This window comes from Saccopteryx leptura, chromosome 6 (genome assembly GCF_036850995.1).
Source record: "Saccopteryx leptura isolate mSacLep1 chromosome 6, mSacLep1_pri_phased_curated, whole genome shotgun sequence".
NCBI lineage: Eukaryota > Metazoa > Chordata > Mammalia > Chiroptera > Emballonuridae > Saccopteryx > Saccopteryx leptura.
Genome location: NC_089508.1, coordinates 48,736,005 through 48,758,909, shown reverse-complemented (window position 1 = coordinate 48,758,909; position 22,905 = coordinate 48,736,005). Strand labels below are relative to the sequence as shown.

The following is a 22,905-nucleotide window of genomic DNA, read 5'->3' as shown; positions in this document are numbered from 1 at the left end:
ATAAATGTGTAATTCAAGTGGAGATAAGCAAGACCAACAATAGAAAGTTTGGGCAAAGAGGATCATTCACCCTTAAAAAAGTGGGTTTCAGGAGTTGTTAAATGAGAGGAAAGTGATAGCTTTTTCACTGGGGAAGAAATAGAGGAAATCAAAGGATGTATTATTGTGTGGCATATAGGACTAGTTAGGATTTTAAAAATAATGATGAATTTGCTTTTACTTGTAGAAATAGATGATGAATTCATCAAAAACTTGAAAATACTCATTCCTTGGCTACTTAGTCCTGAGAGCCTAGATATTAAAGAGATCAATGGGAACAAAATCACCTGCCGAGGTCTGGTGGAGTACTTCAAGGTATTGCTATCATTTCTAGTGCATTTGTGAGTACTTAGATTTGACATGTCTGGAATGCAGTTCCTACTTGAAACTCTAACAACAAAAATTATAGACTCTGTAATATGGGGGGCAATGGTATGAGGAATCTATAGATTCCCAAGAGGAACTTGCTTTTTGAAATTATCTTCTGAGAAAACTCTGAGGTAACTTTACTATCCTCTTTTATCTAGGGGGAAATATATTTTGATATATGAATGTAGCTAAGAGTCCGTAAAATCTTTTATTAGGGGATGGTGTGTTTCCCGGGGTGCATAGCACCTCGTCTTGTCACAGCCTATACTGAATTTTACCTTCATTCTGAAAATTTTCCCAAAGGGGCTACATCTAGTTTTCCTACTGGAGAAATTGCTTCCACATTTCCCACTCTGCACCAGGGGCCAATCTGAAGTGGAATTATTTTAAATTTGTATTTACCTGTTTATCTCAAGTAGCACCGAATACAAGACATTTTTTTTTTTTAGCAATCCACAAATATAGTGAAGAATTTTAGTTACCAATCTAATTTGTGTATTGATGCCTCAAGGACTAAAATATCAATTTTTTAAATTAACATTTTGTCATTTAAAATGTCATATACCTCTTGTGTGATTACTTACTTACCTTCATCACTCGAAGCAATAAACGACCTATTATTTATCTAAAATTTAAATTCTTACTGTGCGTAATACTGTGGAGGAGTTTAGAATTTAGTAGGAGATTCAGCACCCTACACAAATCTGTTCCGTGAAGCTTGTGACATCAGCAGGTACAAGTTCCTTGGGTAACTGGAAAAGAAAGGTTATCCTAGCATAGACATCTGAGAAAGTTTAACAGGGGTAGAAGTAAGGTAAGCCTTTGAGAAGAGTAGGATTGGCAAATGGAGATGTGTGAAAAGGGCATTTCAGGCAAAGGGAATAAGAACTAAGAAAGAGGGAATTAAAGTATGAGAAAAATATAATTATTATTATTAGGTACTGTCAGGACTTCAGACTTTAGAATAAAATTTAACAGAATTAGGGAAGTATTGAATAGAATTAACCTGAACATGAGTCTTTTTTTCCTTTCTTTTTAGGCTTATATAAAGATCTATCAAGGTGAAGAATTACCACATCCCAAGTCCATGTTACAGGTATTTATTAATCAGGAGGCATGACATTTTATAACATACTTGACACTAAAGCTAAGTATTCCTTACCTCTATGCTATGCTAAGTAAAAGATATGCTCTAATCTGATTGTCAGAAACTACCAAATTAAAATAATAGATAGACTGACCTGCGGTGACACAGTGGATAGAGTGTTAACCTGGAATGCTTAGGTCACAAGTTCAAAGCCTGCCCAGTCAAGGCATATATGAGAAGCAACTATGAGCTGATGTTACCTGCTCCCCTCCTCTGTCTCTTTCTCTCTAAAATCAATAAATACAATCTTAAAAAAATGTTTTTTGATTTAAAAACTATGTACCCAGAGGGGGAAAAAGCAAATTAAAATAATAGAATGATTTTATTAGATTATATTTTTAATAACTGCCCATTTGTGTGTTCAGCTAATATAGCAGCCTTACTTGTGCAGAGATACAAACATTTGATAGCAAAGAGTTTTCATTCTCTTTATACTAAATTTGTTTAGAAAACAGATCATACTATGGTTTAAATTCACATGTATATAACAAGTAGAGAAGCAGGTCCAGGTTGTAAACAAGTGATCTCTACAAATAAACATTTTAAAAAGAAGCTGGCCTTTTCTTATTTAAAAAATTTCCTTAAGTTCTTAATAGTTCCTTTTGGTTATCAGATATATATATATATATGTTGGCATATATAAAACATACTACATATTATTTCTAATGTATTTCAATTCATAGATTGCCCCCTCCTAATTTGGTGAGAGGCTTAGAAGTACTTTTAAGAGGGAAAAAATCTTCCAAATGAAAATTCATTTTAGAATAATTTTTTGAATAAACATCTATGTATCATGTACTTTGAAATTTTAGTTTTACTAGTTTCTAGTGTTTGGGGGTTTTTTTTTTGAGAGGAGGGGAGATAGTGAGGCAGACTCCTGCATGAACCCCCACTGGGACCCACCAGGCAACCCTATCTGGGGCTGATGCTCAAGTACCAAGCTATTTTTGGTGCCTGCAGCTAGTGTGCTCCAATGGAGCTATTCCTCAGTGCCCAGGGGCCATGCTCTAACCAGTTGAGCCACTGGTTACAGGAGGGAAAGAGGGAGAGAAGCAGATGGTTGCTTCTCCTGTGTGTCCTGACTGGAAATCAAACCTGGGACGTCCATATGCTGGGCCAACATTCTATCCACTGAGCCACTGACCAGGGACAATTTTACTAGGTTTTAAAAATACAGTGGAAGGCCCTGGCTGGTTGGCTCAGTGGTAGAGCGTCGGCCTGGCGTGCAGAAGTTCCGGGTTCGATTCCTGGCCAGGGCACACAGGAGAAGCGTCCATCTGCTTCTCCACCCCCTCCCCCTCTCCTTCCTCTCTGTCTCTCTCTTCCCCTCCCGCAGCCAAGGCTCCATTGGAACAAAAGATGGCCCGGGCGCTGGGGATGGCTCCTTGGCCTCTGCCCCAGGCGCTAGAGTGGTTCTGGTCGCAACAGAGCGACGCTCCAGATGGGCAGGGCATCGCCCCCTGGTGGGCGTGCCGGGTGGATCCCGGTCGGGCGCATGTGGGAGTCTGTTTGACTGTCTCTCCCCGTTTCCAGCTTCAGAAAAATACAAAAAAAAAACAAAACAAAAAACAGTGGAGCCTGACCTATGGTGGCGCAGTGGTTAAAATGTCAACCTGGAATGCTGAGAGGTTGCCAGTTCGAAACCCTGGGCTTGCCTGGTCAAGGTACATACAGGAAGCAATTACTACGAGTTGATGCTTCCTGCTCCTCTCCCTTCTTCCTCTTTCTCTCCTCTCTAAAAATCAATAAATAAAATCTAAAAAATAAAATAAAAATACAGTGGAAACCATTTCAATGATTTCAAGTTATTTGATGACCTTGGGTTCTTGCACACTTCTTGTTTATAAATGAAAACTACTTGTGGAAGTTTAATAAATATGAATTCCATTTTACATCATATTTTGTACTTTGTCCAAAGGCCACAGCAGAAGCTAACAATTTAGCAGCCGTGGCAACTGCCAAGGATACATACAACAAAAAAATGGAAGAGGTAAGAATTAAATTATATTTTAAATAATATCAGTATTTCTCCCATGAGCTCTTCCTTTTTCTTCCAAGCTACACTGTATACACATGCGAAGAGGTGGCTTTGACTTATTCTTTCCCTACCTTTGTGTGTCACATTTCTATTTATTGTAGTTCTAAAATACTTTAAAACAAGAACACTATGTATGCATAATTTTCAATGTATTTTAAAAGTTATTTCTATATTTAATAAACACATTTTTTTTGCCAGATCTACCAACTATTTATAAGATTTAGTGGCTAAAAATAGGTTAATCTCTCTACTACACCTCCCTTCATTCCACAATTTCAGAATTTCTACCTTAAATATAAGTCTGTTAGAAAAAAAAAATTAAACCTCAAGGGCCAATACTTATATATTCCATATTTCCTTTTTGTTTTAACATTCTCAATTAGGATATACCTAATAATTACTACTATATTCTGTGTATATCTACTAATGTGATGGGTAATTTTTTTCCCCTGAAAATGTTATAAAACTAAAATTACATTCAAAATTGATGAAGTCTTAGAGTCAAGTGAACGTACATGGAATGGTGTTTATGACATAACTAAAGATTAACTAGAATGAAAGTATACTTGGCCCTGGCCGGTTGGCTCAGCGGTAGAGCGTCGGCCTAGCGTGCGGAGGACCCGGGTTCGATTCCCGGCCAGGGCACACAGGAGAAGCGCCCATTTGCTTCTCCACCCCTCCGCCGCGCTTTCCTCTCTGTCTCTCTCTTCCCCTCCCGCAGCCGGGGCTCCATTGGAGCAAAGATGGCCCGGGCGCTGGGGATGGCTCCTCGGCCTCTGCCCCAGGCGCTAGAGTGGCTCTGGTCGCAATATGGCGACGCCCAGGATGGGCAGAGCATCGCCCCCTGGTGGGCAGAGCACCGCCCCATGGTGGGCGTGCCGGGTGGATCCCGGTCGGGCGCATGCGGGAGTCTGTCTGACTGTCTCTCCCTGTTTCCAGCTTCAGAAAAATGGAAAAAAAAAAAAAAAAAAAAAAAAAAAAAAAAAAAAAAAAAAAAAAAAAGAAAGTATACTTTATAGTTAATCGCAAATAACCAAAGTGAATGGTATGAGTAACTAAGATTTCCTTCCTAACTTTTGAAAAAAAAATTTTTAATGTGGTCCAAGAACATTTAATAGGTTTCCATTTAGTGTCTTAAAGAAAACTCTGAATGGGCTCCACTGAAACAAAAGTCAGTGAAACAGCCATAGAAAAATTTTAATTTTACTTTAGAGCTTTAGAGCCTTGCTCATTGTTCTAAACATCATTGCTCAAAATTACTTCAGCACAGTTAGAAAAAATTTCCTCAAGGGACTAGTTTTCTTGAAATTGGATTCATTCTGTAAATGAACTCAGTTGCAGTTCACTCTGTGTCATGCCTTTTTGTCTTGAGGAACTTGGACTAAGTTATGAGTATTCTTTGCCATGTCAAGAATAAAATAAAAATTAAGAGTGACTTTATAAAAGTCACCTGTCCCACTTCCAGTCAAACCTGATAGATATGTGGAAAGAACTCTGGAAAAATGTAGATTCATCACAAAACATATATGTAGGCTCCTTGATTATTAATGTGTTCTAACAAATTTAACTAGCTAAGTGAAAAAGTATATTACGGTTCATTTTACTCTGAATTGCATAAATAATACTTCTGCATCTGATACAGATTTGTGGTGGTGACAAACCATTTCTGGCCCCTAATGACCTGCAGACCAAACATCTGGAGCTTAAGGAAGAGTCTGTGAAGCTATTCCGAGGGGTCAAGAAGATGGGTGGGGAAGAATTTAGCCGGCGATACCTGCAGCAGTTGGAGAGTGAAATAGATGAACTTTATATCCAGTATATCAAGCACAATGATAGCAAAAATATCTTCCATGCAGCTCGTACTCCAGCCACACTGTTTGTTGTCATCTTTATCACATATGTGATTGCTGGTGTGACTGGCTTCATTGGTTTGGACATCATAGCTAGCCTATGCAATATGATAATGGGACTGACCCTTATCACCCTGTGTACCTGGGCATACATCCGCTATTCTGGAGAATATCGAGAGCTGGGCGCTGTAATAGACCAGGTGGCTGCAGCCTTGTGGGATCAGGTAGGAACACTTTTCATTCTCTTCAGTTAAATTCAGCACACATTTGATGCCATTTATGTACAGGACACTATGTTGGATGTTGGAAATATACAGATGAACATGCTTTGGGCCCAGAAGTTTACAATCTGTCAAGATGGCCAGATACAAACAACTAACTATATAATACAATATATGAAGTCCCACACAACTGTTTTCCAGTTAACATTTTAATATTTTTCAAAAATAGATGGATTAGGCAATGGGTTTTTTTTCCCCTTATCCTAAGTTAAAGCTGTTAAAAGTAATAGGAGAAAAGTGTTTATTTAGCTGATTGTGACTCAATTATGTGTTAGCCTTATATATACATACAAGCTATCAGCTAATTAGCATTGGCTTTGTTAGGATCATATATGAACCACTATCATAAATTGTTGTATCATTATCTCTTTTAGTACCAATTCTTAAAAGTATTATCTGATTACTTCAGATTATCTTTATTTGAACTAGATATTTGTACCAGGCCATAGTAGGACTCCGTCAACCTCTTGAGCTGCTCATGGGGAGTCGTCCTCTCTAGTCCAGTTAACTACATATTACCTAGGGAGTCAGGCTCACCACGGTCCATTGTTTAAATAATTGATTATGGACAGGGAGATAATTATAAACACACCTAGAACAGTAGTCAACTCACTATGTCATTCTGGAAGTGTCTTCAATTACCTCATAAAAATTTAGGGGAATTGAGTGAAGCTAATGTTGAGAGTCTTCAGAGAATTTTAGAGGTAAGACTTGAACATCGGTGGACTGAGGTAGCAAGTAATAACAATTCTCCTAGCATTAAGACTGTACTTACATATACTCTTTGAAATATAATTTTAACTAATGGATTTACCATGTGCCTTTGAAAAATCTACTTGAGATAAAGTAATGGTAACACTATGGGAAAAGAATGAATTAAAAATTGGATCCTCTGAGCCATCATCTCAAATATCCCCTCAACCTCAAAAGACTGGAAGGGGGCTATCTGAGGAAAATTCCAGTGCCCTCCTAGAATGATGCTGAAACCTATAAGGGATATAGAATTGGGTCCTCCAAAAGATTTATATAAAATATGTAATATAAAGAAAAAATTTGCAGGACTATTTGTTCTTAAATGCTCATAAATTAATATTGTAAACAAAGTTGCATATCATAATGCTATTAATGAAACAGGATATATACTTTTCTTTTTTCCCTTTTAAACTGTCTTTACCACAGGGAAGTACAAATGAGGTAAGTTAAACTTTTTAAATTAAGAGCTATACGTTTGTAAACATTATGATATTCTTATTTTATAAACTGACTAGCCATTAAAAGATGTCTAAATGTAGATTAGAAAATCATTGGTGACTACTGCTCTTATGTTCTCCTTGCATTTACAATTTTGTGAATTTTAAACATGGTTTTAAAACAATATTTACTCCAGACATGATGTGATTTGATCTGCATATGAAACACAGGAACAGATTATCATGAATATTTTGTTTCCTAAATGTATAGAAAATTTCAAAATTCCTAAGCTCCATGTGCATTTTGTTCTACTGAAGAATGAAACAAGTACAGTTATGAATCTTGAGGACACTTAACTACTGGAGATCATTTAAATGGAGCTACAAACTTTAGAAGTTGTTTTAACTTTGGCTTTTGAGTAACAGTTACCTATACACTTTAAGGAGGTTCCAGGCCAGTATGAAGCATAACTTTCTCGGCATACATCAGCCATCGCCTGTAAATTGGTGTTCATTTCTCCTGCCACCCTTCCACTCTGTCCCTCTCCACATGTGCAAACTCTATGTCTGAGGAGAGAACCTGAGCTTCCAGGAAGGAGTCATTTGTTATGCAAGAAAACTTATCTCTGGAGTCATTTAATTGTGTTCGGGAAGCAAAACTAATCTTGAACAGCAACAGAGACAGCACATAATTCTTTCCTCAGCTTCTGCTGTTACATTACTGGATTATGTCCTGTAATTAAATACCAAGGATACATTTAATATTTATAGGTCAATAAAGAATCATTTTATATAAAGTTCAGTAAAACAAATTCAATAAAGTAAAAAAAAAAATTTCAACTCTGTAAACCAAATCTTAAGGAAAAAAGAAACCTAAGCTCTTAAGAGAACAGGGATTAAATTGAATGTGTTAGAATCATTATATGATAGAATTAGGACAGTAACATGTTGCACCAATATGCATTCATAGAACTGATGATGGTGCCATTCAGACTTAAGAGAGTCATATAAACTCAAAAAAATAAAAAGTAATGGTATTTCCTGGGAATCAATTACTATTTAAAGAATATCAAGTTTTATCCAGCTTTAAAAAATATTCAGACTTTCTACAGACTCCCAAATTACATAAGATAAATTGGTCTTAACTGAGTGTTCATTATGTGAAAGTTAGAAGATGGGGGAATAAATCTTAGACACTAGCTGAGGTGGAAAACAAAGGATATAAAATATTTATGACCACTTCTATAAAGCAGTATGTAAAAATTTCTGATTCAAATACAAAGAACAATCACAGAGGTAGTTTTAATGAGGAAAGGCTTCCTGAGGTAATGTTTCTGAATAAGGTTTTGTGAAATATGAATTAACAGAAATAAGGTAAGAAAACATTTAAGTGAAGGATTCCACTGTGGCAGATGGAAGGGCAACATGTGTGCTTATTTGCATGACTCTATCAGGAAATAAGAGACTAAAACTGACCCTCTTGTGAAAAACCTATAAGGAAGCCCAGATAACAAGTGGTCTAGCTATGTACAATAAAGTAGCTATTGGTGGTCAGAAGTCCTGAGCGCCTACAATGCCTCTAAAATTGACAAGTTCTCAACACACCCCTGAGGCATAGTGAGTGGTTAGGAAGCTGTGCCCCAAGAGGTGTGCCAGGTCTGAGAATAAAACATTTACCATGAAGATCAATCCACAAAAGTAGTAACACATTTACTGGAGAGTTAAAAATACTTTGGAGTTCTAAGTTATTAGTTATTAATTTATATCCTATGTATAAATATTAATGACATAGATTCCAAATTTAGCATGCTAAAATTTTATATAGTACTATAAACTAATTTACTAAAAAGGAAAAATTTTACATTTGTATGTTTAATAATCTGTATTCTTGTATTTTCAGGCTTTATACAAGCTTTACAGTGCAGCAGCAACCCACAGACATCTGTATCATCAAGCTTTTCCTGCACCAAAGTCAGAATCTACTGAACAATCAGAAAAGAAGAAAATTTAATCCAAATTATAAAAATACAGGTGCACGACCAATTGTCAGTTAAATATTATTTCATGTCTCCATGTAAACATTCATAGTGCTTCCATCAGAACAGGGTCAAGTATCAGACACATCTGAAGAATGCAAAATGGTTTATTTCTTTTATTTCAGTGTTTAATAGCAGATATATGTATGCATGATTTTACTTTGTTAACATGTACAGTTCCTGATTTTGTCTTTAAATATGTTGTTATCATTTAAACTTATTTGTCTATTTATGATGACAGTACATGTGTTCTGCTTGAATTTACTAAATTCTACTACTGGGTTATAATTAAACCATGTAGTAATATTCCTCTATGTTTGGATATGCTCATTTAATTTCTACAAAGGAATTTAAAAATTATTTCACAGTCATTTGTTAAAGCACAACATCAGAACTCAACAAGTTGGAGTCAACCTGTATCATCTTACATATACCATAACCTCTTATTTTTAAAAACATTTAGGAGAGCTTTTCAGTTGCTTTATCAAAAACTATGTATTGCTTCATTTACATTATTATTTAATATAGAGAATATAAACCTGTTGATCAAAAATGAACAAAAAATCACTTTGTATGTATTTTGAGTTTCTGCATTGTATATTTTTTCATTTGGTACACAAAGAAATGTATTCATCATAGGCATATTCTTTTAATATGTAAACTACTATTAAAGTTTACTCTGGTTCATAGGATTAAAAACAAACCGCTTACTGAATTTGGAAATGTTTGGGAGGTGTTGATGATGACAATGGTTTATCTCTTTTTTAAAAACTCACAATGTATTTTCTTTAATGTTGACCCCATTAGAGATTTAGGTTTCCATTTTAAGAAATGTATGCTAATCCTTTAGGTACCTTCCTGTTCTCTTAAACCAGTAATTCGACACTATTTCTTTTTTTTTTTTTTTTTGTATTTTTCCGAAGCTGGAAACGGGGAGGCAGTCAGACAGACTCCTGCATGCGCCGGACCGGGATCCACCCGGCATGCCCACCAGGGGGTGATGCTCTGCCCATCTTGGAGCGTCGCTCTGCCGCAATCAGAGCCATTCTAGCACCTGAGGCAGAGGCCACAGAGCCATCCTCAGGGCCCAGGCAAACTTTGCTCCAGTGGAGCCTTGGCTGCTGGAGGGGAAGAGAGAGACAGAGAGGAAGGAGAGGGGGAGGGGTGGAGAAGCAGATGGGCGCTTCCCCTGTGTGCCCTGGCCAGGAATTGAACCCGGGACTCCTGCACGCCAGGCCGACGCTCTACCACTGAGCCAACTGGCCAGGGCCTCGACACTGTATCTCTAACTACTAAAATCTCTAGCGGAATTTCATTGAGCATATTTTTTAGAGGAAAAAAAAAGTGTAGTGGTAAAAAAGAAAAGTAATACTTCTTATCTGGGAGATCTAAAGCAGGCATTTTTGCCTGACCAGGTTTGAAATCCCAAAGTTACCAGCTTGAGTGCAGGCTCACCAGCTTGAGTGTGGGATCACAGGCATGACCCCATGGTCACTGGCTTGAAGCCCAAGGTCACTGGCTTGAGCCCAAGGTCACTGGCTTGAGCCCAAGGTCACTGGCTTGAGCCCAAGGTTGCTGGCTTGAGCCTAAGGTTGCTGGCTTAAGCAAGGGGTCACTGGCTCAGCTGGAGCCCCCCAGTCAAGGCAGGTATGAAAAAGCAATCAATGAACAAGTAAGGTGCCAAAACTATGAGCTGATGTTTCTCATCTCTTTTTCTTCCTGTCTGTCCCCTGCCCCCACTTAAAAAAAAAAGGAAGTCATTTGTGTCTTAGAAATGGTTAGGCCATAATTAAACAATAATACAAAGTAAGGAGTAATAGGAAAGAATAATGAAAATAGAAGTGTGACAGTTCCTAAGATATGTAAGCTTAAATCTTAGAAAAATTTGATCACATGCCCTGCAAAGTAACTTTTCCCACTGATAAAATTCCACTAGCTTATTTTCATTTTTTCAGCACCCCTTTCAATATACTGCTTCCTTTGCCTATGGGTCTTACGAATGGAAAAATAAAATATTTATAGCACTGTCTATAAAACATGGACTCAAGCACATTTAGTTTCCACAAAAATATATTTAATAAACTCATTGTATAAAATCAAACATTTAATATTTCCAACATTTTATCAACAATTCAAATTCACTACTAACTGGGAGTGCTTTGTATTTTGGAAGATTACCTAAGCTAAAAATATATTCACATATTTACAACACATGTCAATATAACTGAAGAGCTACTTCAACTGATGCTGAAATTCATGAAATTCTAGAGACTTATATGCTAGAAGTGCCGTAAATTTGTCTGCAAATAAATGTACTATGTGATTTATGAACAATGTCTTAGTAACTATTAAATCAAAAGGAAAAAAATTGGGAAGTAAATACAGGTCTTAAAGTCCTCTGACAAACTCTTAAAAGGTAAGTAAAATCAATTTATTGACCAAGATTTCTTAATGAATCCCTGATTGTCATTTTTGGCAGCTCAGCCCAGCTTGTTAGGATGGCAGTATGCTATGCTGTAGGGACTAACTTCTCCATTGTCTTGTCAGGCCATGCTCCTAATGGCCATAAGAGTCCTGGCCAAAAGTCCGGGAGTGATGTCAGCAGCCCTGAGTGCTGGACACACCTTTCCCAGAGGCTCAGGCCTCCTGCCTACATGTATTCCTGAAATATTACAGGCCCTTCACCCTTTCTTACCAAGACAATACCTTCTCATCACATTTAAAGGGGTTTCTTTACATTTTGAGGAGGAGAGGAATCGCATAATTATATATAAAAATGTATCACAATAAAGGTCCCAAATCCCATTTTATGTTTTGAACTATACACAACAGTAACATTGAAAGCATTTGATTCCAGATAACGTTCCACACTAAAGCAGTAAACATCTTTTTTTAAATACTGCATAGGTTATCTCTCCCTCTTTTCTTAAGGAAAGGTACTGCTACTATAAGAGTTTACCAAGTGATCATTTCCTATTTAATATATTGTTATAATGCCATTTCTTGCTGTATTTGTCTCCACTGAGAATATGCAAAAAGCTGTTTCCTAATATGCAGCATTTAGAAATTTTCCATGTTGGCTCTTAAAATGATAAACTTTTTGCTTAATAAAAGAGTATTTTTAATAATAAAATACATGTAAAATTAGAATTTTATAATTTCTAAAAAGCTGCCTTTATTAACTGAAGTACTTGTTTGCAGTTTTTTATATTTGAAAATATTTTAAAAGCCCTTATAAAACTTAAATTTTATTTTTAAAAAATTAAAAATTCTTGCCATGTTGCTGGGCATACCATTGCTGCCTCTGCTTGCGGTTTTCCAACTCCGTGAGAAGAGCCTGTCTGTAGGCTTCATACATTTTGACAATCTGTTCCAGTTCTTTCATGAAAAGCAACTTTAGCATTCCCTGGTATGTATCCAGGTCAGCTAGCTGGAAGAGTTCCCACTTCAGAATGTGGTCATATCTGTTTTAAAACATAATCATACATATATTCAGAATACATACATAAAATATGTACTTACAGGAATCAACTGTTTTTATAAACAGCAACTTTATGAAAACTAAACCATAAGCTATAATTGAAAACAACTGAGTTATTAAGTGTTATTTAAGTAAACTATTTTTTAAAATTATTTTTATTTATTCATTTTAGAGAAGAGAGAGAGAGCTAGAGAGAGAGAGAGAGAGAAGGGGGGAAGAACAGGAAGCATCAACTCCCATATGTGCCTTGACCGGACAAGCCCAGGGTTTTGAACCGGTGACCTCAGTGTTCCAAGTTGATGTTTTATCCACTGCGCCACCACAGGTCAGGCCTAAGTATACTATTTTCAAAGGAGAAGAAAAACTGTTATTACTTCATTTCAATTTAAGTTAAAAGAATACCCATTTCTTTTCATCTTAAGTATCAGTTATTCCAATACTAACATGAGACAAAAATAAACACAGATTGCAAACCACCATGGTTCTAGAATTTCTGAAAAAAACATTCTATGCTATTCATAACTTCACTTAAAGTTAACTGTAAGGAACTTAAAAATGCTTTAGGGCTCACTGTTGCCTGCAAACAATACATAAAGACAAGCATGGTCATTTGTGTCATTAGTGTTGACAGAGCTTTTTGAGGAATGCCATTCACTTCAGGAAACAAGAAACTACACAGAAATGAAGACCCATTACTCGAGGGTTGAGTTTTCCTGAGGTTGAGTATACAGTATTTAAAAACAAAAAACCAAACAACAGAAAAACTCAAGCAGAAAGTAAATAATAAACTTTTCAAAATGAGAAAATAGACTGTAGAAGACTCCACAATGTGGGGAAGGACTCATGTAAGATTTTATATATATATATATAAAATTTTATTCAGTGAGAGGAGGAGAGGCAGAGACAGATTACCGCATGAGCCCTGACCAGGATCCACCAGGCAAGCCCACTAGGGGGCGATACCCTGCCCATCTGAGGCATTGCTCCATTGCTGAGCAACCGAGCTCTTCTTAGCACCTGAGGCAGAGGTCAAGGAGCCATTGTCAGCCCCCAGGGACAACTTGCTCCGATTGAGCTATGACTGCAGGAGAAGGGGAGGGAGATAGAGAGAGAGGGGGGGGGAAGAGTGGAGAAGCAGGTGGGCACCTCTCCTGTGTGCCCTGACCAGGAATCAAATCCGGGACATCCACATGCTGGACAGACTCTCTACCATTGAGCCAACCAGCCAGGGCCTCATGTAAGATTATATTTAAATATGTATCTAAGTGGTCCTCTTCAATGGTAGGTAGATCACATACTAAAATGGAAGTATGACGCAAACTAAAGCAGTAATTTATACTTTGAATTGAAAGACACCTGAAGAGTGAAGTCTTCACTGTAGAGTATAAACTACACTTGAATCCAATTTTTCTCATTTTATAGATAAAAAATTGAAACCCAAAGAGGCTATATATTATATCCTCTTGCAAAACTGTTTTGTGATTAAAAGATTAGACAGATAGGAAACTATGGACCAGGATGTCTCAGAGTAATGGTTTTGAATGTTAACACTAAGACTAGACAAAGAAATTGAACTAGAGCAGGGATATACCTAAATGATAATGAAGTTATACTTCTCAAATCATACTGCAGAGCTGACATGATAAGCTTTGATTATAAATTCTATTAAATTTATGTTTAATGATTATTTATATAGTATAATATTTCCTATAACAGTCCTTTGGTAATTCATTTACCATATTATTCCAAAAGGATCATCTATCTAATATAAATTAAAAGAGGCTTTTTAAAAAGGGAAACAATAGCCTGACCAGGCTGTGGCACAGTGGACAGTGCACTGGCCTGGGACACATAGGACCCAGGTTCGAAACCCCAAGGTCGCTGGCTTGAGCCCAAGGTCAATGGCTTGAGCAAGGGGTCTCTGGCTCAGCTGGAGCCCCCCAGGGAAAGTACATATGAGAAAGCAGTCAATGAACAAGTAAAGTGCTGCAATAAAGAACTGATGCTTCTCATCTCTCTCCCTTCTTGTCTGTCAGTCTCTCTCTCTGTCTCTCTTGTATTAGGAATACCAGAAGCACTATATGCAAAACCACAAGGTAAACATATTTTGTTGGACCCCAATTTTATTCATTTTATTACTTAATGAGTGCTATAAATTCACAAATAGATAAACTTGGTAGAAAGCTTTATCTTCTATTCAGTAGGAAACTCCAACAACTCGCCAACATAAATTAGATAATGCAAGAAATACTCAATGACTCCATGAAGAAATAGTTGTAAGGTGTTTTCTAGGACACCTGCCATTCATGTAGCTTAAGGTTTTATTTATTTGAAATAAATTTATAATTCCTAACAAAAAAAAATTCCATGGCTAAGGGGCATTTCAACAATGCCTACTGTTTTAACATGCTTAAATTTATACCAGACAGTGAACTATAAGAACATTAAAATTCATTAATTGGTCCTGGCTTGGTAGCTCAGTGAATAGAGTATCATCCCAGCATGCCAAGGTCATGGGTTCAATCCCTGGTCAGTACACAAGGAGAGGCAACCATGGCATAACTAAATGGAACTAAGTGGAACAAGTGATGCTTCTCTCTTTATCTCTCCCCCTTCCTCCCACCCCTTCTTTCTCCCTTCCTCCCTCTCAAATCAGTAAACTTTAAAAACAAACAAAAAATTCACTTGGGAACAAAATTTTTGTGGCACCCACAATACCACTTGTTCTTACCTAATTTAAGTGTGCTGATCTCAAATCTGACATTAGATTTTCTCTGTAAGCTACAGTTTTTTTGCAATTCAAGATTTTAGGTTTTCATCTTATTGTAAAATTTTCAACATTTAGTTTAACATAATGAAGTAGAATGTCTTCTTGGGCATCATCTTTGTGAAAATATAATTTATATAATGCAGTAAATACACTAATACACTAAAAAATATAATTGCATCAGAATTTATCTACAATTTCGAAATAGAACATGTTAAAACACTTATTTTAATCATAAAATTTGCGCAAAACTTATTTAAATTCTATTCAGGCAAAAATTTGCGTTTGTAGCTCTTGAGTTTGTGTACTTATTGAGGACAATCTTGTTTGATGCTCCAGCAGTAGTATGCTCATCACTAACAGCTCCAAGATTTTCGGGAAACTTATCAAGGTGACTGTTCAGGAAGTGAATCTTAACACTCAAGTTACATCCAATGTCCTGGAAAGCCAACAGCATCCTTTGAACCAGAAGTTCATAGTTTTCTGCTTTTTTGTTGCCAAGGAAGTTCTTTGTAACTGCCACAAAAGACTGCCATGCTGCTTTCTCCTCCTTATTCACCTTCCTGGCAAATTCTTCATCATGTATGAGGGTTCGAATTTGAGGTCCATCGAATATACCTGCTTTTATCTTCTCGAAAGACAAGGCAGGAAAAGCAGAAATAATATGTTGAAAGTATTCACTTTCTCTATTCAAAACCTGAAGAAACTGCTTCATTAAGCCAAGTTTGATGTGAAGTGGGGGGAAAATGATCCTGTCTCGATTAACTACAGGTTCATTCACAATATTTTGCATCCCTACTTCCAGAGCTTCATGTTTCAGCCACTCCTTCTGTGTCCAGTGTTTCTCCTGAGCTTGGCTGTCCCACAAACACAGAAAGCAAAGATACTTCGTGAAACCTCTGTTGTCCTAGCAGGAAATTTACCATTTTAAGATCCATACAGCCTGACCAGGCGGTGGCGCAGTGGATAGAGCGTCGGACTGGGATGCAGAGGACCCAGGTTTGAGACCCCGAGGTCGCCAGCTTGAGCGCGGGCTCATCTGGTTTGAGCAAAAGCTCACCAGCTTGGACCCAAGGTCGCTGGCTTGAGCAAGAGGTTACTCGGTCTGCTGAAGGCCTGTGGTCAAGGCACATATGAGAAAGTATCAATGAACAACTGAGGTGTCGCAACGAAAAACTGATGATTGATGCTTCTCATCTCTCTTCATTCCTGTCTGTCCCTGTCTTTCCCTCTCTCTGTCCCTATTAAAAAAAAAAAAAAAAAAGATCCACACAAATGATCCAGTTATGCTCCTCATACTTCAGAAAGTCGAGAATAATTTTTATGTCATTATAATCTTCTCGCAGATGAGTTGAATAACCAATTGGAACCGCTGTATAAACATTACCATTGTGTAGGAGAACACATTTCAGACTCCGTTTAGAGCTGTCAAGAAATAGCAGCCATTCTGTTGGACTGTAAGTGGTAACACCTAGTAACAAAGTGTTTGTAACAGTAAACAAAGTGTCTTCAGAAAAAAAGTCCCCGAAAATTTGTTCACACTTCCTGCAACGGGATACTTCAGCTGACCGGTGAAGTACATTCTTTTCTTGAAGCCTGGAGGCTAATAACTCAGCTGCTTTCTTTGATAGGCCCAAATGTCTTACTAAGTCATTCAATTCGGGTTGGCTAAACTGCTGAGGGGTTAATGACTGCTTGGCATCAGAAGAAGACCCTTCAGATTCTACAACCATTTCTTCATGAATCTTTTTTTTTTTTAATTTTTTTCTTTATTTATTCATTTTAGAGAGGGGGGAGAAAGAGAGAGAGAAGGGGGGAGGAGAAGGAAGAAGCATCAACTCCCATATGTGCCTTGACTAGGCAAGTGTAGGGTTTCGAACCGGCGACCTCAGCATTCCAGGTTGATGCTTTATCCACTGCGTCACCACAGGTCAGGCCTCTTCATGTATCCTATCAAAATACACCTGATCACCATGTTCATTCTTCGTCCTTAGAAGAAATAAAACCATTGAAAACTGGAACCGGGAGTGTCTCAGAGTTTGGGATAGGTCGTATTGCTGAAGGAATATTAGGATACGCGATCATATGCCGTTTTTTCTTGCTGATGCCCTTTGTATGAATCAGACAGAAATAACAGTCACTGCTGTGGTCCTTAGGTTCACGCCAAACCATGGGAATACCAAATGGCATTCCTTTGCGTTTTCCTTTTGTCCAGTCACAAAGCATTTCCTCACAATTATGACACACAATATAAGGAGCCCAATTCTTGTCTTGATCGCCAAGGGGAACTTGAAAATAGGCAATATATGCACGTGTCACAAATGATGAAATATTGCGTCTTTGACGTTGAAGTGTGTAACAGCCACATATATAACAGAAGGTGTCAGGACTATTCTTACATTCACGCCTACTCGAAGAAGCCATGATTCAATCTTAAAACAAAATAAGAAGGTATTTTTATCAGATAATAATTTTTTACATTTAAAAACAACTACAATTATGTAAAAGTGATGTTTGTAAAACATTAATTGCCTTGTGGTTATGTTCAATCCAAGAGTCATTGCCCTTTAACTCCAATTTAAAAACCAATGCATGCCATTAACTATAACAAAAAGAAATTAAAATTGCATAAAAATTAGAGTATGCACCAAAAAATGGATTTCAGATTTGGAATCAATGATTCAGAAATACATAGAAATAGTTCTAAAACCTCATGCAACAGAAAATGAAAAAAAAAAAAAAATTGTTCCCCAGTGTTATCTGTGTATTTCCAGCAGGGAAAAACAGAAGAGAAGTTGGTAAAAATATTTGCTGTTAAGATATAAATATCATTCTGTACATCAGCATTCAAATTTTTTAAAAAAGGAAAAAGATAAAAAGCTTCAGATAATTTTGATTTCCCAATCACAGTCTTTAGTATCAACCAATTACGGGTAGAAGCAATAAAGTAGGAATAACTAGAGAAAATCCTTTGGGAAGAAGAAAAAAGTACTTTAAAAAAGCACATAGATAAGAGTACATAATGCATCAATTTCCATTCAAATTCCTGCCCCTGCTGTTTCTGTTTCTATATAGTTACTTCCCTTCTGTCTATAATACATCCAAATATGCCTGATCTTTAAAAGTATATAATTACCACTTTTCTTCTTAACTAGCCAAATAATCTACTCTCCCCTAAATTTAACTTTTAGCTACTTATACAGTACTCTAAATATACAGGTAAATCATTCAGAAAATAGGCTGTAAAAACCACTCCAATAGCCCATGTTTACAGCATCTCTTTTGCTGTTTTTCCTAGGACAGTATTCTATTCAAATACTATTTATAAATAACCCATGTATATAAACAACTATTGCTATAATGCTACCAAAAACATGGTCACACTGCAGTGGATGCTGTCCTTAGGAGCCAAAAGTGCTGCCAGATACCATAACGCAGACTAAGTTCCCTGCACCTGCCCCTTTAACAGTGTAATCAAACTTTCCCCCTACACCCAGAACTGGGTCAATTAGGACACTACAGGATCACAAAACCACAGGAATAAAATAGAACCCATGCTACGCTACTGCTGGGGAACTGGGGCTGGGGTGTGTGTGAGAGGGATATTAGATAGCAAGTATGTTTCTAACAGTATTTTTCCGTAAGATCAAGTCTTATAATTTTATCCAATACCTTGGCTTAATTATAGGTTTATGATGCATTACAGACTTTTGTGAGGAGACTTAGAAACATAATGTCACTCAAACTAATCAATAGTAAGTTAGAAATAATCTGTTTCTAAGTCAAGTTCTGGAGGTACACGCAAACATTATTTTGGTAATTTACTACTAGAGATTTAAAATTTCAGGAAGTTAGAGAAGTAGCATTTTGAGGACGCGTGGGGTTTAGTGTGGTCTTTGTCAGCTTCAACCATAGCATACTGTGGCCAGGGCCAGAAAGTGCAGACAGCGATGGTGCAGCCCATCAACCTCATCTTCAGATACTTGCAAAACAGATCTCGGATTCGGATGTGGCTTTATGAGCAAGTGAATATGCGGATAGAGGGCTGTATCATTGGTTTTGATGAGTACATGAACCTCATATTAGATGATGCAGAAGAGATTCATTCTAAAACAAAGTTAAGGAAACAACTAGGTCGGATGGTGCTAAAAGGAGATAATATCACTCTGCTCCAAAGTGTCTCCAACTAGAATGACTAATGGAGTGAAAAATTGTGGAATATTAATTGCAGTCTGTCTTTTAGGTGTTCTTTGTTGGGAATGTAGTTCTTAAACACTTATCCCTGTTGCTTTGACTACCAGATGACAATAAATATTATGGATTGTTTTTATTTTTTTAAAAAAATTTTTTCAGGAAGTTAGATTGTCAATTGTTAAACAAGAGGAAGAAAGGCCAGCTTTTTTGGCTAAAACCTTTATTTTTGGTAAGTAATCAATTCTCCATCATCTAATTCATAGATAAAGCTCATTCTTTATTTATTTATTTATTTATTTATTTATTTTTTTTTTTTTTTTTTTTCTCATTTTTCTGAAGCTGGAAACGGGGAGAGACAGTCAGACAGACTCCCGCATGCGCCCGACCGGGATCCACCCGGCACGCCCACCATGGGGCGACGCTCTGCCCACCAGGGGGCGATGCTCTGCCCATCCTGGGCGTCGCCATATTGCGACCAGAGCCACTCTAGCGCCTGGGGCAGAGGCCACAGAGCCATCCCCAGCGCCCGGGCCATCTTTGCTCCAATGGAGCCTTGGCTGCGGGAGGGGAAGAGAGAGACAGAGAGGAAAGTGCGGCGGAGGGGTGGAGAAGCAAATGGGCGCTTCTCCTGTGTGCCCTGGCCGGGAATCGAACCCGGGTCCTCCGCACGCTAGGCCGACGCTCTACCGCTGAGCCAACCGGCCAGGGCTCATTCTTTATTGATAAAACAATTTTAACCATTTCTATATTCTTTATAGAGATAAAATTTAGAAGCAACTACAAAGCAACAGGTTGCTAGTCCTCTTAAGTTTTTCAGCAAAGAAACATTTATTCTCTTTTTCCAGTCTGGCCCATTCTGGGAGATTTCTGAGTTACCTCAGGGAGGAAATAAGTCATTAGTTTCCTAAAGTTTTATAGCTAGCTCATAGAACCAGGTATGAAAGTGACTATAATCTTTGGGAGTCCCTTATTTTCATAAGAAGCAAGGAATTCCATTTAAGTACACTTCTGACCCCAAAGAAAAGCTTTTTATGTTATCTTTTTTTAACAATGACTATAGATTAGAAATAACATATAGAAGGAGTAGCCCTCTTCAATCTTACCAATTCCCCCAACTAGCAAAGATTAACAGTTGGGCACATATTCTTCCAGACTTAAAAAATATATATATATACATATTATAATACTTGACTTAGGGTCAGCATATGAACATAGGCTATACACAGTAGTGGGTCAAGTGGTATTCAAGAGTGAAAGAGGCCCTGGCTGTCTGGCTCAGTGGGAAGAGCGTCAGCCTGGCATATGGAAATCCCAAGTTCAATTTCAGGTCAGTGTACCCAGGAGAAGCACCCACCTGCTTCTCCACCCCTCCTCCTCTTGCTCCTCTGTCTCTCTCACCCTCTCTTTTTTCCCCTCCTACAGCCATTGCTCAACTGGAGTGAGTTGGCTCTACGTGCTGAGGAGACTCTATGGCCTCCGCCTCAGGCACTAAGAGCTCAGTTGTTGAGCAACAAGAGTAATACCCCAGGTGAGCAGAGCATCGCCCCCTAGTAGGAATGTCAGTTGGATCCTGGTCAGAGTGCATGTGGGAGTCTGTCTCTGCCTCCCCAACTCTCACTGAAAAAAAAAAGTGGAAGGGATTAAGAACACACATACAAGGTCCTGGCTGGCTGGCTCAGCGGTAGAGTGTCAGCCCAGCATGTGGAAGTCCCGAGTTCAATTCCCGGTCAGGGCACACAGGAGAAGTGCCCATCTGCTTCTCCACCCTTCCCCCTCTCCTTTCTCTCTATCTTTCTCTCTTCTCATCCCACAGCCAAGGCTCCATGGGAGCAAAGTTGGCACAGGCACTGAGGATGGCTCCATGGCCTCTGCCTCAGGCACTAGAATGGCTCTGGTTGCAGAGGGGCAATGCCCCAGATGGGTCAAGCATTGCCCCCGGGGGGCATGCTGGATGGATCCTGATTGGGCGCATGCGGGAGTCTGTCTGTCTGCCCCCTACCCCCACTTCTCACGTCAGAAAAATACAAAAAACAGAACACACACACAAAAAAACACAGGCAACAGCATGGTGATTAACAGGTGAAGAGGAGTAGTGGGAGGAAGAAGAGCGTATAGAGGGATAAATGGTAATGGAAGGAGATCTGACAGGGTGGTAAACACACAATACAATATATAGTCAATGTATTATAACATTGTACACCTGAAACTCATATAATTTAGTTAACCAATGTCACCCCAATAAATTTTTTAAAAGACTGAAAGAAGAGGGAGAGAGAGAAGAAAAGTCCATCTGTTATCACACTCCTGATTCCATTCCTATACTATACAGACATTATCATATAAAGGAGCTTCTGTAGGTTAGCTGAGATATTGAACCATGCTAAACTTCTATGAATATATGTGTTCAGGTAAACTAAAACCAATCTTTAGAGATGCACTGTATATACCTTGCAGAATAATATCTATAATTAAAAATTCTTTTAAAATTACATTAAATTTAACTTAAGGGGAAATAAAAAGAACTGATACTTTTAGACTACAACCCTCAAGGATCTTCTTGTCTCTCTGAATCAGGTCACAGATCAACAGCTATTAATGTATAGACTGAGAACAGAGAAAATGTTGGTGTTGGCCAAAAATTAATAATTCATAGTAAATGACCAATAACTATGAGAATGTTAACCTGGCCTAAATAAGTAGAATCACGGTCAAATAAATTATAAGGCATATCTTTTAAGTAACAACAAACTATTCAAATTAAAGCCTAAAGAGAAGCTAGTAAGAACAAATGGTTCTAAGCAAGAAAAAATAATTAAAAGCACATTCATACACACACACACACACACACACACACACACACACACACACACACGGCTGGTAAATATATATATAGCAGGATGGTAAAAATTTAGATCAGAGTTGGCTGAAGCCCTTGGAAATTTTATTTCGATGATCATCCTTTAATAATTATAGAGTTACTATTTAAAATAACATACATGAGGCCCTGGCCGGTTGGCTCAGTGGTAGAGTGTCAGCCCAGCGTGTGAAAGTCTCAGGTTCAATTCCCGGCCAGGGCACACAGGAGAAGCGCCCATCTGCTTCTCCACCCCTCCCCCTCTCCTTCTTCTCTCTCTCTTCTCCTCCTGCAGCCAGAGCTCCACTGGAGCAAAGTTGGCCCGGGCGCTGAGGATGGCTCTGTGGCCTCCACCTCAGGTGCTAGAATGGCTCGGATTGCAGGGGAGAACCGCCCCAGAGGGGTCGGGCGCATGTGGGAGTCTGTTTGCCTCCCTCCCCCCCCACTTCTCACTTCAGAAAAATATTAAAAATATACAAAAAACCCCCAAAACATACATGAAAGGTTTATATTCCTTTTATTTGAATATTAAAGATTTAATTATTTGCCTGACCAGGCAGTGGTGCAGTGGATGGAGTACTGGCCTGAGACACAGACGACATAGGTTCGAAACCTCAAAGTTGCTGGCTTGAGCAAGGGGTCAATGGCTTGGCTGGAGG

The 22,905-nt window shown here is 38.1% G+C and overlaps 3 protein-coding genes across 5 annotated transcripts in view; 2 read left to right on the top strand and 1 right to left on the bottom strand.

Annotated features, from left to right (window-relative positions):
• ATL1 (atlastin GTPase 1) overlaps window positions 1-9,640 on the top strand; it is a 77,752-nt gene extending 68,112 nt beyond the window's left edge. The window contains exons 11-16 of one of the 2 annotated variants that reach the window (XM_066344342.1): window positions 227-354; window positions 1,448-1,504; window positions 3,474-3,545; window positions 5,236-5,667; window positions 6,904-6,918; window positions 8,815-9,640. In XM_066344342.1, the coding sequence (XP_066200439.1) occupies window positions 227-354; window positions 1,448-1,504; window positions 3,474-3,545; window positions 5,236-5,667; window positions 6,904-6,918; window positions 8,815-8,925 (815 nt within the window). In that variant the 3' untranslated portion in view covers window positions 8,926-9,640. The remainder of the gene's footprint in view (window positions 1-226; window positions 355-1,447; window positions 1,505-3,473; window positions 3,546-5,235; window positions 5,668-6,903; window positions 6,919-8,814) is intronic. The other variant, XM_066344343.1, reaches the window with a different exon arrangement.
• A 2,542-nt stretch (window positions 9,641-12,182) lies between these two features.
• SAV1 (salvador family WW domain containing protein 1) overlaps window positions 12,183-22,905 on the bottom strand; it is a 30,040-nt gene continuing 19,317 nt past the window's right edge. Inside the window, exon 5 of one of the 2 annotated variants that reach the window (XM_066344345.1) lies at window positions 12,183-12,414. In XM_066344345.1, the coding sequence (XP_066200442.1) occupies window positions 12,213-12,414 (202 nt within the window). In that variant the 3' untranslated portion in view covers window positions 12,183-12,212. Of the gene's footprint in view, window positions 12,415-17,017; window positions 17,631-22,905 lie in introns of those variants that run through there. The other variant, XM_066344346.1, reaches the window with a different exon arrangement.
• On the top strand, window positions 19,060-19,505 carry LOC136376152 (small nuclear ribonucleoprotein E-like). Its single transcript, XM_066341977.1, has one exon. It carries the CDS (start codon window positions 19,149-19,151, stop codon window positions 19,386-19,388), a length of 240 nt encoding a protein of 79 aa, XP_066198074.1. The 5' UTR covers window positions 19,060-19,148; the 3' UTR covers window positions 19,389-19,505.